This window comes from Puntigrus tetrazona, unplaced genomic scaffold (genome assembly GCF_018831695.1).
Source record: "Puntigrus tetrazona isolate hp1 unplaced genomic scaffold, ASM1883169v1 S000000373, whole genome shotgun sequence".
Taxonomy (NCBI): Eukaryota; Metazoa; Chordata; class Actinopteri; order Cypriniformes; family Cyprinidae; genus Puntigrus; species Puntigrus tetrazona.
The window spans coordinates 113,388-127,766 of record NW_025048028.1 but is presented as its reverse complement, the minus strand read 5'-3'; the positions used below and the strand labels follow the sequence as shown (position 1 = coordinate 127,766).

The 14,379-nt window shown below is 35.5% G+C and overlaps 1 protein-coding gene across 1 annotated transcript in view; it reads left to right on the top strand.

Annotated features, from left to right (window-relative positions):
- The window catches only part of ssbp2b (single stranded DNA binding protein 2b), a 54,957-nt gene that overhangs the window by 13,073 nt on the left and 27,505 nt on the right, over nucleotides 1–14,379 (top strand). The window contains exons 2-4 of the mRNA XM_043231421.1: nucleotides 980–1,052; nucleotides 2,315–2,376; nucleotides 2,461–2,545. Coding sequence (XP_043087356.1) covers nucleotides 980–1,052; nucleotides 2,315–2,376; nucleotides 2,461–2,545 — 220 coding nt within the window. The remainder of the gene's footprint in view (nucleotides 1–979; nucleotides 1,053–2,314; nucleotides 2,377–2,460; nucleotides 2,546–14,379) is intronic.

Here is a 14,379-nt window from a genome sequence, read left to right as displayed (position 1 = left end):
AAGCTGATCTGCATCTAAAGTTTGTCTTTTTGTGGCGTTCGCTGTTCAAGTGCAATCTCTAGCATGACCTTTTCTACACGCGTTTCCTCATTTTTTATGCCAGCCAGAGTGAAGTGTCACTACGGCTATTAAGTTAAAATAAAATTGTTTTCTTCATGGATAAAACTTGGCATTTGTTGATTTTGGAAACTTTTACTGCATGTTCATCTTTGTCAGTCCTGGCCACTTAAGTATATAGTAATGCATTATTATTATTATTTATATTTTGAGCATAATCTTACGTAAATCAACTTCATTTGTCAACTTTTAATTAATAGCTTATTTAACAGCAGTAGGGATAATAATATTTACAATAATTTTAACTTTACTTTAAAATAGTTTCTTAACATGGGAGAATTTATTCAATATTAATATTATGTTAGCAATTAAATGTAAAAAAAATCATTGCTTTATGTTGAGCCTGCATTCGTTTAGACACTTAATGTGAAGGTCCAAATCTTTCTAAATATTAAAGAATAGCAGAGTCCACACCACAGCTATAACGATAAAAGCACAGAGAAATTATATCGTTTGAATAGCTGTCACATCAGTTATTTTTTTCAGCTCGATAAGCGATAAAAATATTCACAGCCAATCAAAATCAATCCTGCTATAACGAGCTGTAGCAGCAGACAAGCTCATTTTACTTATAGACGATATCATCCACTGATGTTATCGCTAAAATTATTATCTTATTTTTAGAAGTTATTGTTCTTAATGTGAACCTGGCTTCGTGCTATGTGAAAAATGTGAGTTTATTCAATAAATAATTGTTTATTTTAATCACATATTTAATTGTGAAAATGGCTTTTGAACATTTTTAAATATTTTTTTAAAGAATTATTAGCATTATTTACCTATTATCTAGAATAGAATGCTTGTAGAGCACAGTGTTATATGAATTAATGAGATTGTGTTTGTGTTTCTCTGTGTTTTACAGGCTAGCGCTCTACGTGTACGAGTACTTGTTACATGTAGGAGCCCAGAAGTCGGCACAGACCTTCCTGTCAGAGGTGAGCCAGCGGGGGGTTTTATTTAAGCTCCTGCTTATCGATGTGCCATCCAGGCACACGGCCTCGTAAGCATCGGCCCGCCCCCCTGGGGCTCCGGCTAATTTAATTACACGCAGATGATATGCTGAGCAAGCAGGACACATTAGATGTTTGGTGTCCACTTAATGGGATTGGAGGAGAGTCAGTGCATCGCTGTAAAAACTACCAAATTGTTTCAGCAGAAAGGCTAGAGCGATACTGGCATGTTGATCATCACCTCTTCCTGCTTTTTACGAAGATATGCGTGTTTGCTTTGTTATATCAGTCGCTTTTTTACTTGCAGTGTAAGCTTTTAAGGAAGATCACAATCATTTATGTCTGAATGAGTTCTTTTCAGTGTCACTGAGGCATTGTGGGATTGATCTGTGTGAAGGAAACCATGACATTTCGAAGCACCACTTCGATATTTATAGTCTCACCATTATTTGCATATGACTCATACACGCTTAAGAGTACAAGCCATCTGAGAAAATACAATAAAACACATTTAGCACACCAGTTCTGATTGTCATTATAATTCAAAAGCTGTGTCTATCACAGGAATAACAGGCACTTCAAGTCACCCGATATATTCAGATTAGCAAGGTTAACTTGTCCACCTTTATCAGACTAGACTATTTAAAGTTCGCTAATTGTAGTAGAAATAAAAAACGTGTTTAAAGCTCAAAATAAAACAGCAGGTTTGGCCCAGTTCATATGTAGTACAATTAATGTAAATCAGTGAACTGATTGAAAGTAAATGTCAAATATTTCACAGTATTGCTCTTTTTACAGTATTTTTGGTTATATAAATGCAGCCTTGGTGAGCAGAAAATACTCTTTTTTTTTTGAACAGTCATTTGTTAAAAAAATTAAAATCCCATTTAAACCTGGAAATAAACAAAATTGTAGGATTTCAAACAATTCCAAATAAAAGGTGTGGAGTAAAATTAAGAATAAATATTTAAGATATCACACTATTTCTAGGTTACTTATGATTTACTTTTTCTTTTATTTATTTAGTTTTTCTTTCAAATTATTATTACTGATGTTGGCATTCATTTGGACTCCGCTGCGTTGCTAAAATTAAATTAAACACAGATTTGTGGGCTCAAAGTGGCCAAATATTGACCAGTTAATTAGCTTGGCTGACTACGAAACACATGCTGGTGGACATTTAGCCTAATGAAGGTAGTTTTACTGTGAATGGAGTCTTACAGTGTTTTTCTCACCTCTTTATCCAGATAAGATGGGAGAAGAACATAACGTTAGGAGAACCTCCAGGATTCTTACATTCATGGTGGTGGTAAGTTTCACATTGCTAAATGTTTCTCATGTGCTGATGTGTTGTTCATGGTAACTTCTTAATTTAACTCTGTGTGATTTGCAGTGTATTCTGGGATTTATATTGTGCGGCACCTGAAAGGAGAGAAACCTGTGAGCATTCCAGTGAAGCCAAGGCATTCCACGACTACGTGAGTTACTCTCATGGTGTATGGATGGATGAATGTGTGGCACATTAGTTAAAGATCAGAGCTGGGACAGATGGATGGATGGAATGCTGGGTAAAATGCTAGAACAGAATGGACAGAATGTTAGAAACATGGGATCAGTGGAGAGATGGTATGGTAGACATAGATGGATAGAACGCTATAAAGATAGAAGGATGTTGAATGAACAGTACAGTTAGATTGATTATAGATGGATAAAACTCTAGAAACAGACAGATAATGAATAGATGGATAAAACACCAAAAAATTATGGATGGATACAAAGATCATTATTAAGACGGATGGATGGATGGATGGAACGCTAGAATGATAGATGGATGTTAGAAAGAGGACTGATGGATGAATGGATGGATAGATAGATGATGGAACACTAGAATGTTGGATAGGTAGAAATGTTCATGGGTGAATGAATGGATGGATAGATGATGGAACAATAGAAATATGGATGGATGAGTGGATGGATGAAATGCTAGAAATTAGTGGATGGTGGATAGAGGGATAAAAATGAATGGATTGACTGATTTTTGGAATGCTAAAAAAGATGACCCGTAGATAGATGATGGAATGCTAGAAAGATGATGGAGGGATACAATTCTAGAAAGATAAATAGATGATGAATGGATATAGAGATAGAATTCTAGAAAGACAGATACACTAGACACTACACTAGAAGGATGGATGGGTGCATAGACAGATAGATAGAACACTACAAAGATGGATGAACAGAAAGAGGATGGATAGATGCATAGATAGATGTTGGAATGCTAGAAAGATGAATGGATGATTGATAAATGGATTGATGGATAAAGGAATAACATGCTAGAAAGAAAGATGGATAGAAAATGGATGGATAGCACACTAGAACGAAGGCATGGATTAATGGATTAATGGAAAGATAGATAGAATGCTAGAAAGATAGATGAAGAGATGGATGGATATGTGAACTTTGACCAAGTGGATGTTTATCAGCTCATTTGAGATTTGCAACATGATGCAAATGGCATTTCCCATGAGGCCGCAGTGCATCAGTGCAGTGATGTTGTGGTTCATTCTGTGCACTGCAGTGTTCTGAGTAAGACCAAACGCTGCTGGGACTTACAGGAAGGAAGCGTGATTCAATTTCCTGTGTACCTCGGGCTGTTGGTCACCTTAACTCTCGTAAAGAAGAGCGCAGAGGAGCTCAGGTTTTCCTCGTGTCACCTCGGAGGCTGATGTAAATGTTCAATTATAGACCGACTGCTTTCACCCAGACGCGCTGTCTGCTGTTGTGTGCACCTCAAAAGCTCAGTTTAGGAGACGAGTAAAGAGCGCAGCGATGCCGAAGATCACTGGTTTGGCCCCAAACTCATTTCTCTTTCCAGCACCAATTAGCTGAATTTCCTCTGAGAGCGTCTGGAGTGTAGGCACAACACGAGTAATTACAGAGAGCTCCAGATTCTCAAACGAGAACATCTCTGTCCCATACATCGCCTGCTTTCTGTGACTAATTGCCAATGCACAGCAAATGCACTTTACAGCTGTGATGCGCCACATCACATGACTACGGTTCAAAAACTCTAAATTGATGCTTGTTTTACAAATATTCATTTCTGTTTTTTATTGTCAGTGGTTGAGCTTTGGTGCACATTAAGGAAAAATAGGCTGTTTGGTAACACTTAAGCTTTGGTAAGCTTAACATTAGTTAATATATTGGCTAACATGAACAAACAATGCATTTATTAATCTTTCTTAATGAAAATACAGTTGTTTATTGATTATTCATGTTCACAGTGCATTAACTAACGTTAACAAACACAACTTGTGATTTTAATAATGTATTAGTAAACTGCTGAAATTAAGATGAATAAATGCAGTGAAAGTATTGTTCATGTATTCTTTTAAACAGAGATTCCTTTGTTTTTTTTGTATTTGATTTATTTTTTAAATAGCAATTTTGGTAACACTTTACAATTAGGTTCATTAGTAAACATTAGTTAACTGCATTAGTTAACTATACTGCTACAGCATTTATTAATCTTTCAGCATTTACTTATGCATTATTAAAATCACAAGTTGTGTATGATAACATTAGTTAATGCACTGTAAATGAATATGAACTTACAATGAATAACTGTGTTTTTATTAACTAACATTAACAAAGATGAATAAATACTGTAAATGTCTCGATCATTTGTTGGTCATGTTAGTTAATTCATTAACAAATTTTAAGAAATGACACCTTGTTGGAAAGTGTTACAAAGATTTTTGTAGAATTATAAATACATTTACTGTCACTTTCGATCAATTGAATTCATCCTCGCTAAATAAAAGTATTCTTTTTTTTTAACAAAACAAATATTGCTGACCCAAACCTTTGAACAGTATCAGTCCTCCAAACGAAATATCTTATTTAATTACCAAATATTTAAATTCATAGATTTATGGAGCTTCAAAAAAAATGTCCGCTACCCACAAATTTGACCAAGCTTGGAAGAGCCAGGATATATTTTTTTTAAAACTCCAACTGTGTTCATCTGAAAGAAGAAATCATACTCGCCTGGGATGGCTTGAGGGTGAGTAAAAAATGCCATCATTTTAATTTTTGGGTGAACTATTCCTTTAACGTTCTTAAATGAAATAGCTTGTGAATGCGTTTCACGTCGACAGATGTTGCTTGATTTTGTTTGGACTGTGTTGCACACATGCTTTGTTTTCCCTGCAATGTAATAAAGTTGCACAGGGGAGTTGTTCTCATCCTGATTTGGAGGATATCAGAGGCTCAGGCAGACGTGCAGTGCCATCCTACGTGCCAGAGTCAGAGCGGTGGCTTTTGTGCTAAGAATAAAAGCCACAGCAAGAGGGAATAAAGCCCTCATCTCTTCCCTCTCACCTCTCCTCATCCTCCCTCGGGGAGCGAGAACACGTCCAAAGAGAGCTTCCTAGAGGTCACTTTCTAAGACAAGGTCAAAATGTCACCTCTCTCTGTGAGTGTGATGGGATGCTTCTCCCTCCGGCTGTGTTTTCAGTGGCACACTAGCACACTGCCTACTGTATACTGTCTACTGATTCTTTGCATTTATGCATTTGGCAGATGCTTTTATCTAAAGTGACTTAGATGGCATTCAGATGGCATTGATTTCTCTGGGGATTGAACCCGTGATCTTGTGGTTGCCAGTGCTGTGCTGTACTGTTTAAACTACAGGAAAGTTTCTTAACAGATTATATAGAATTGCTTATATTTCAGATATAACTAAAATATTAATTAGTTTTTTTTCCTGCGTTTTTCTTTTAAAATGATCGATTTTGCCATCATTTTATGGTATGGCCTGTCATTGTTTGGTTCGACTTTCACACACATATGCATTATATCTATTTTAACTGTTACGTATATAGTTATTATGAACAATATTAACTGTTAATATTGATTTACATCATTTACTAAGGCTTATATCTGTTGATTAATGGTCATAAACTAACAATTTACAGTTCTAGTGTTTTTAATTTTTCATTTATAGTGTGTCATCCACTTATATTTCAGAAGTAAATATATTTAAATAATATATAATACATTTTATGTGAAAATGTTATACTTGTATTATGTGATACTTTAAAATAGTATGTGATGATCAGCTATTCGTACAGTAGCATACAGTACTATATAACTAATATAAATACTATATATATTTCCCTGACAGCTCAGCAAATTGAATTTAAAATGTGCATACAATATTTATTCTCTTTTAAACTGTATATATGAAAGCAAAAATCAGCATCCAAATCAGCGTGTATGGTATAATTAATATGGCGGTATGGTGTTTGTTGAACATGAAGTCTTTTGCTTTCTCTCACTTGACCTTCCTCTTCTTGCCCTCGTATGGCTTCTTCCATAGCTGCGGTCTTTGACCCGGCCTTGGCCTGCCTTGCTTCAGTTCATTTTCAGCATAATGACTTCTCTGTCGGTGGTCACATTAATGGAGTTAGCATAAAACCATACACGAACATGCCGGCCGAGTCTGTTCTCCCTCATTACACCGTGTCACTGTGTTCGTTTGGGCTGTCTGGGAGTTCTAATGCACTCCGAGGGCCCTGTGAGTGGTGTTGAATGCCATGCTAATTGATCCTTAGGCAGATATAAGGGTTTAATGCGATCTGCTCAAGACTAATGTCCCATAAGGACGCTGGCGCTGGTTTCCTTCCCGCGATAAGAGCCAAGTGTGTGGTTGTCATATCTAGAAACAAGCCCTGGGATGCTCCTGATACTGCTGTTGCTCGTGGGAGTGCGTCACAAGAGCAAGCAGAAGATAGGTCACGTGCCCGGGCTAATCCAGAAAACGAAAGAGCCCGGCGTCCCCCCCGTTTCATTCATTATTAGCACATTAATATAACCTGTATTCATCTCTGTGTCCATTCTCATGGTTACCTCATGATAGTCGATGGAGATATGTAACCTGAACTTGCTAATGCTCAAAATGGAAACGGTTTTTACTTCCAACCCCAACAAAATGTGATCTTTGGAAACCTAATTTGGTTTTCCATTGATTGACCACAATCATATAAACGACAGGGGAGCTCGTTTCTTAAGTGACGGTGGATCATCTGAAATAAGTATTTATGTCATGACGGCCACTAAAAGCTTTCCAGTGGCATTTCTTAACATTGTGTCGCTGTTATTACAGCAGCACTTATAATTGACCTGTACTTTAGTTTATTTGTGAATAAAAAACAATTGGAGTTACTTTTTCTTTTCCTAAGGGCTGAGAAAATTGCTCTGTTGTTTTGGATATTATATGGACTGTTTAAAGAAAGAAAGAATAAAAGAAAGCAGTTAATGCTAATTATTAATGATGGTTGATCACAGAAAACTGTTCTGTTCTGTTGTATTCTATTCTATTCTATTCTAGCCCTGGAGCAACCTAACATTTAACAATCACGACTGATTGCAGGAAATTGTTTGTACATTTTAGTTTTGTTTTGTTGTATGTCATATGAGCAACCTAACCTTAAATAATCGTGAACTGATCACCGAGAAGTTTTGTACATTTTATTTTGTTTAATTCAAAAGTTGAAATTTGATTTGAGGTAGAGGAGGTGGAAAGGACCGTTCATCCTGTTCAATTCCACAGATTTATTTAATGTATGCGATTGGCTACCAGTTGTCTGGGGACCTAAATCCTTCAAATATCTTCTTTTACCTTCAAGCTAAAGAAAGAAGCAAATTGAGGGTGAGCAAATGACAAATTTTCATTTTTTTGGGTGAACTTTCCCTTAAATTCAAATTCAATTTGCAAGTCTGCATCTTGTTTGCTACCTCAATACAAATCGAATACAAATTTGAGAGCTGCATTTAAAACTGTCTCCTAATAAGTCCTACTGAGTTTAAATAAACTGTGCCCAATTGCTACAAATAATCTTTATTCGTCCTTTAACCAAACGGTATGTCATATATTTCAATATGTCTGTAGTTTTTTCCCAGACTACCGTACATGTCTCATACTAGCAGTGCCAGAAGGATGTTGGATCTGTGGCCTGACAGTTCAAGACACGTGGGAAATCCTCTCTTTGGTTTCCTATTATTTTCTGTCCTCGTTCTTCTGTTCTGCAGATAAAAAGTGTCCAAAAGTGTCAGGAGTGTGCAAGCCATGGGGATTTGATGCTTGTCACACATTTATGCAGACTGTGTCTGGATTTGGATGAATAGAGTGCGTGTTAAACCTCTTACAATCTGCTTTTGAAGTATGTAAATCATATATGGTTTGGATCGGCACCATCACTCTGAGTTTTCAGCATCCTTTTGAGTTTAGATTCTGGGAGGTTTCCTCCCTTCTTAAACAGCTGGCTGCTCAAACCTCAGAGAGACGGCGAGCTTTCAAAAACCCCACAATAAAGTCAACTTCTGCACAGATCAAAGTCGATGTGCCGCCTCTTTGCCCCAAGCATCCTCATCGGGTTTTTTCTCCACGGATTAAAGTCTGGCAGGAAGATCGGCCTCCACAGTATTCACGGCTGCTTTCTTTGTCGTGGGCTTTGGGAAAGGGACAGACGAGACTTTGGGATAAGCTTCGGCGTTTTCTCTTTCCGCACCTCCAATCTGGAGCTGCTTGAAGAAGGCTGTTCGTCACCGATGTTTACCCAGCATCGGCTCACCGTGTCTGGGTTGGGCCCTGTTCTCTGGTGCATCACTAAGCTCTGAGCTAGCCAGCACTCAGCTTCCTAATAAGCAGGAGAATTGAAGATTGAATTGCTCCCGGTTTCCTGTCGGGCTCATGTTGCCGTGATTTTAACTGGATTAAGACGCAAAAAAAACGGCCTGTTCCGAGCCACGCGTTTCGGACACATTTGCTTTGAGTGCACGGCCACCCTTGTAATACGATTTCCGAATGGCCTCACTTTCTTTTGATTGTTGTTAAAATGCTCTCTGCATTACAAATGTTCTTCCTCTCTTGGCATTATGCATCAGATGTGATTGTCACACACGGTCCCAGATATGCATTTCATCTTTATGTCTGATAGCATGCTCAGAAATTCAGCATATGCTCAGCTTCCTGAAAAAGGGTGCCATACTAAAATATTTGTTTTTTATTTTATTTTAATTAATTCCCGCTGAATGTTTATATGAATATAACTGCGGAAAAAAAGAATATCTATAAAGAGAATCTAATCTTAGCCAATTTTATTTGTTTACTAATGTTGAATAATTTAGTTTTTTGATTGAGGTATAATTTTAGACTATATTCCAATTCTTTACATTTTTAATACATTTTTGACTTCAATAATAATTATTAAATAATATATATAAATATATATATTTGTATTGCTTATAATAGTCTTACTTATTAAAGTCAAAATAAAAATAACAAAATATTTCCATATATTAATGTTATATTATTAATATTAATAATTATTACATCATATAAATTATTATTATTATTATTATTTAAAGTATTATTTTAGATATTTATTTAAAGTATATGTAGTATAGTATTTATTCATGTTGAAATGGTTTTTAACAAATGTTGTCATTCATTTTGAATTAGCTTGTGTTCAATTCTTATTAAGTTGAATTCTTTTCATTTCGTTTTAGTGTAATGTTTAGTCATTTTGTTACTTTTTGCCATTTTTGTTAGTTAATATTCATTTTTATGTCAATTTTTATTGTAGTTTTAGTCATTATTGTATCTTAAACTTAATTTATTTCTTTAATTTATATCTTTTTTTTAGCCTTTAATTACCAAACCGTTTTTTTTAAGTAGTTTTTGTTAACAACAACAACGCTGATTTAAACCTATATCAGATGACATTGCATTATCCAAATATGTATTTGTAACGCTGACAACTCTGCTTGTATTTGCTTCATTTTAAATGAACGATTTTTCTCTCTTTTTTCGAGTTTTAGTTTGTTGCTGTAATGTTTTCTAAGCAGAAGAAGCTCTGAAAGTTTTGCTGCAGTGCTGTAGGAGTGGTGTGTCGGTTGGCGGTACGAGGCAGCGAGTCAGTATTTGAGCTTCAGCTGCCTCTGCCTGTGTAAATGATGAATGAGCAGCGAGTCGGCAGACTGAGGAAGAGGAGGCAGGCGGCCACTCGCTGCCTGACAAGCTCCTTCATAATGCAGGATAGGGATGCCGAATGGGATTTGGGAGATGCAGGTGGTCTTTTCTTCCTTCTCAATTTTTTTTTTTTTTACTTTGAGCGGTGAAGAAGATTTATTTTTAATGTTTCGGGAGCAAGAGCTCCCCCAGAAATGGAGAATTAAGGCAAAATATATAAAATAAAATCCCCACTTCACTGAATCTTCTCCGGCTACACCTCCTAACGTGAGCTGAAGTGGAATAGAGAGATGAGAAGCCGATAGATGGGAGTTCATAATTTTGCATATGCTTTGAATAAATTTGCATCCAATAACTCCATTGGTTCCTCTAAGTCGCACTTTCCATAATTGAATACTTTCAATACGATACAGTCTTTAAAACCAAAAGACGGTTTTGATGTAATTTGTTTCGACTTAACCACTCTTTTGCAGAGTTATTTAGCACTTATTAGTCATGTTTGTTCATACTTAGGATTAGAGACGTGAATAAACCCTAAAACATCATGTTCTATCGGGCACCGTTTACTTAAATCTAGTTTTATTGTTTTTAAGCGTATTAAGTATTTATCAACATTTGATTTGTGTGTTTAAAATGACTTTAATAACCTTCGGCTATCTGACGGTGCATCTGACGGCATGCTATTCAAGGCATCTTTTGTGCGTCGCCCCAAAACATCTCCAGGAGGCCCTGCTGAATTAATTAGGCATCCAATTAGTAAGATTCTGCATATTAATCAAAGCAGGATATGACACTGAACAGATTTCCATTGATGAGTGTTATGATTGTGACATGAACGATCGTAACGACATCAGTACGTCGCTGTACTTTGAGTCGCAGGAGTCGTAGCATGATGCACAGGCACTAAAATGCCTTTAAACAATCCATAACTGCTGCCTTAATGACACGCATTTACTAAGTCTGCGTCAATGGTGCCGTTTTTAGTCGAATGATTAAATCAAGTGTTTATTGTTGTGCTTGCGCTTGGGTTGTATGCACTGTCTAAAATGAGACGTTTGCTACTTCTGCCAAAAGCAGCAGCAGGTCAAGACTGAAAACATCAGCCAGAAATATTCTTATTATTCTTAAAAATTATTATTATTTTTATATACATTATTTATTAGAATTTTTTTCCCTTATTTTGAACTATATTTTTATTTTGCTTGTAAATGTATTTTTTGTGTTGAATTTAAAATTATATAATTTTTTATTTTGATATAATGTATTATTTGTATTTAACATTTATTTTATTTATTTTTGCTAACATTTTAGCATTTTATATTATTTATGTATTAATATTTTACATTTGTTTTATAAATCATTTATATTTTAGTTCTTTTTTTGGAAATGCGTCATTATTTCCATTTCCATTTTATTTTATTTAACATTTATAATTTTTTTAAATTATCATTTAATAAAATTTTCTTGTTTGCTATAACAACTGAATATGTTATAGCATACTACTATGCTACAAATTATATACTGTTTTATCACAGGATCGTATCGTTTAGTCTACGTCACAATTTTATTAATCTTTCATTTTTGTTTTTATGTGTCACGCAGTTAGGCATCTATAGATAAACTTGCGATCATTTTTTTTACTAGTGCAAATTTACCAAGTTTCACGCCTGACCTGTCATGGTCTCCTCAGCATGTTAAGAACCACATCATCTGCCGTAATCCAGGGAATTTGCTGACAAATCGTGTTTACGCACCTTTATATAACCATGCGAGTGTGTGTGTGTGTGTATGTTACACACAATACTATGTGTCTGTTGTCGGATTTGAGCATGTTTGAGTATGTTTATATTTTTATGCACTCTCTTGGGTAAATGTCACCTTTGGCAGGGTCTGGCCTCCCTCTCTCTCTCTCTCTCTCTCTCTCTCTCTCTCTCTCTCTCTCTCTCTCTCTCCCTCTCCTCTCTCTCTCTCTCTCTCTCTCTCTCTCCTCTCCCTCTCTCTCTCCCCTCTCTCTCTCTCTATCTCTGTCTCTCTCTGTCTCTCTCTCTCTCTCTCTCTCTCTCTCTCTCTCTCTCTCTCTCTCTCTCTCTCTCCAGCGTGCCAGGGTTATTACAGTGTCTGACGGATACACCTCGGATCAGCAGAGCCTCATGGGAGGGATTGGGAGAGACGTGGATGTAATGATTGTGTATTTCTGAGGCCATGCTCTCTTGATAGATCAGTCTGTCTGAATCTCAGGCCAGTGACACAGCTATTTCTTTTTTCACTTTATCTTTAAACAGTCTCAGAGAGCAAAAAAAAAGCGTCTGGTCATCTTTGCCAGCTTGAAAGAAATTCGATCAATCAATCAATCTGAAGAAACTATGCAAGTCGGTTTCCACCACCCTATAAAAATTACGTTTCTACGTTTCTCACAGTTAAGACTTTCTTTCTCACAGTTTGGAGATTGCTCTAAACGTAAAATAAGAAAACGATCAATTGCAATTCTGAGAATAAAAATGCAAATAGTGATATGTCTTAGATTAGAAAGTTTTAGATTAGAAGTTGCAATATTTTTTTAATTCTGTGGTGGAAAGAATTGCAAAAAAAAAACTAAGATGTAAAAGAAAAAAGTCAGGAAAAAACTATTTGAATTTGAGTTGCATCTTACAATTCTAAGAAAAGTCAGAATAATTACGAGAGTGAAAAATCTGAACCGTGAGGAAAAAAAGCTAGATCTACGAGATATAAATTGAACTATATTAAAATATACTTGATCTTGCAAGATGTAAACTTGAAGTCAGAATTCTAAATGTATATCTTTACATGTAGTTCTGAGAAAAACCTGGCAGAAATAAGCTTTTATAAGAAATGTCCTTTTATGCATTTTCCTGATATTCTTACTTGTTAAGAATAGCACAGATAATGTAATAAATCAATATTCTTTATATTGTGTATTGTTTTTACATGTATTGTAGGTGGTTGCGATGGCGTTTGGTGGTTTTGCGGTTCTGTGCGGTTGCTAGGGAGTCATGAGTTCGGTGCATCTCTGATGAAGTCTAGTATAGAATTTTGGCATTAATTGCAACATTGCTGTGGCTTGCTGAAGTTGACTTTCTGGCAGTCTCAGCGCTGCTATGTTCAATGGTAAAGATGGGCTGCTGGCAGGTGCTGTAGTTTGTGTTCACATTAGAAACAGCCCTTTTTCCAGCTGCACCCATTTACTTCTAATCTACAATCTAAGTAATCTGGCATTCTGTCACAGATACAATTCCAGTCTATTCCAGTCAATACTCCATTCCTGCAGCATGTGCCCTGGAAATGAGCTGTTCTCTGTCTAGACTTCTGTATTTTCAGTAACACAATTGCAGCTCTGTTTTCCCGCTATAGAAAATTAACTGTTACAATCGGTTCATCTTACTTTTAGTATGCCGTTAAATGGTTTGGTCAGACCTCATTTAGAAAAAATAAGAATGTACCGTAAGAAGGAAAAAAAAACAGATCTCCTTCGTGTAATGTTTTAATTGTTTTTCTATGACAGTAATGAGGTTTAAATAAAGAACATGATGTTTTACGTTTCTTGGTTCTTAGATTTTTTTCCTCAGACATTAATGTGACATCAATTTTCATTTTTATTTTATTTTAAACCCCATCGGAAAGAAAAATGTAAAAGTCAGCTTTACAGGTTTTTCTCTATAAGCGATTATTATGTCTGAAAGTGACTATTATTATAGTCATTATTGCTGATTTCATTATAAAAAAAATTTATTTCATTTTAAACCATATTTTTTATTTTAAACCCCATAGGAAAGAAAAATCTAAAGCCAGCTTTACAGGTTTACATATATGTGTCATGCATGTCATTCTAAAAAAATATTACTTAATTTTAATTATTTTTTAATTACATTTAATTATTTCAATTTAATTTTAAACCCAACAGAAAATAAAAAATAAAAGACAGCTTCATGGATTTGTTTTCTACTGAGGCATACTATTTATTTATTTGTTTATTGTATGTATTTGTTTTTTTTAATTTAGATTTATTTTAGATCTCAGTTTAAACTCGTAACATTTCTAATCATATGCTTGACTAAACAATTTAATCAATGCAGTCTATGTAACATTTTAGAGCGCCAAATCTGAACTGTATGTGTGCGGTTGCCTCATTTGTGATTAACTTTATCACTCGTAAAAATGTTCTGTAAAAACAGTCTGCTAAGCTATCTATGAGCAATAAAGGTTTTCAGTGGGTGCTGCTTTATTCACACTTGCATCTAAAAACTGAGAAAGAGGAGG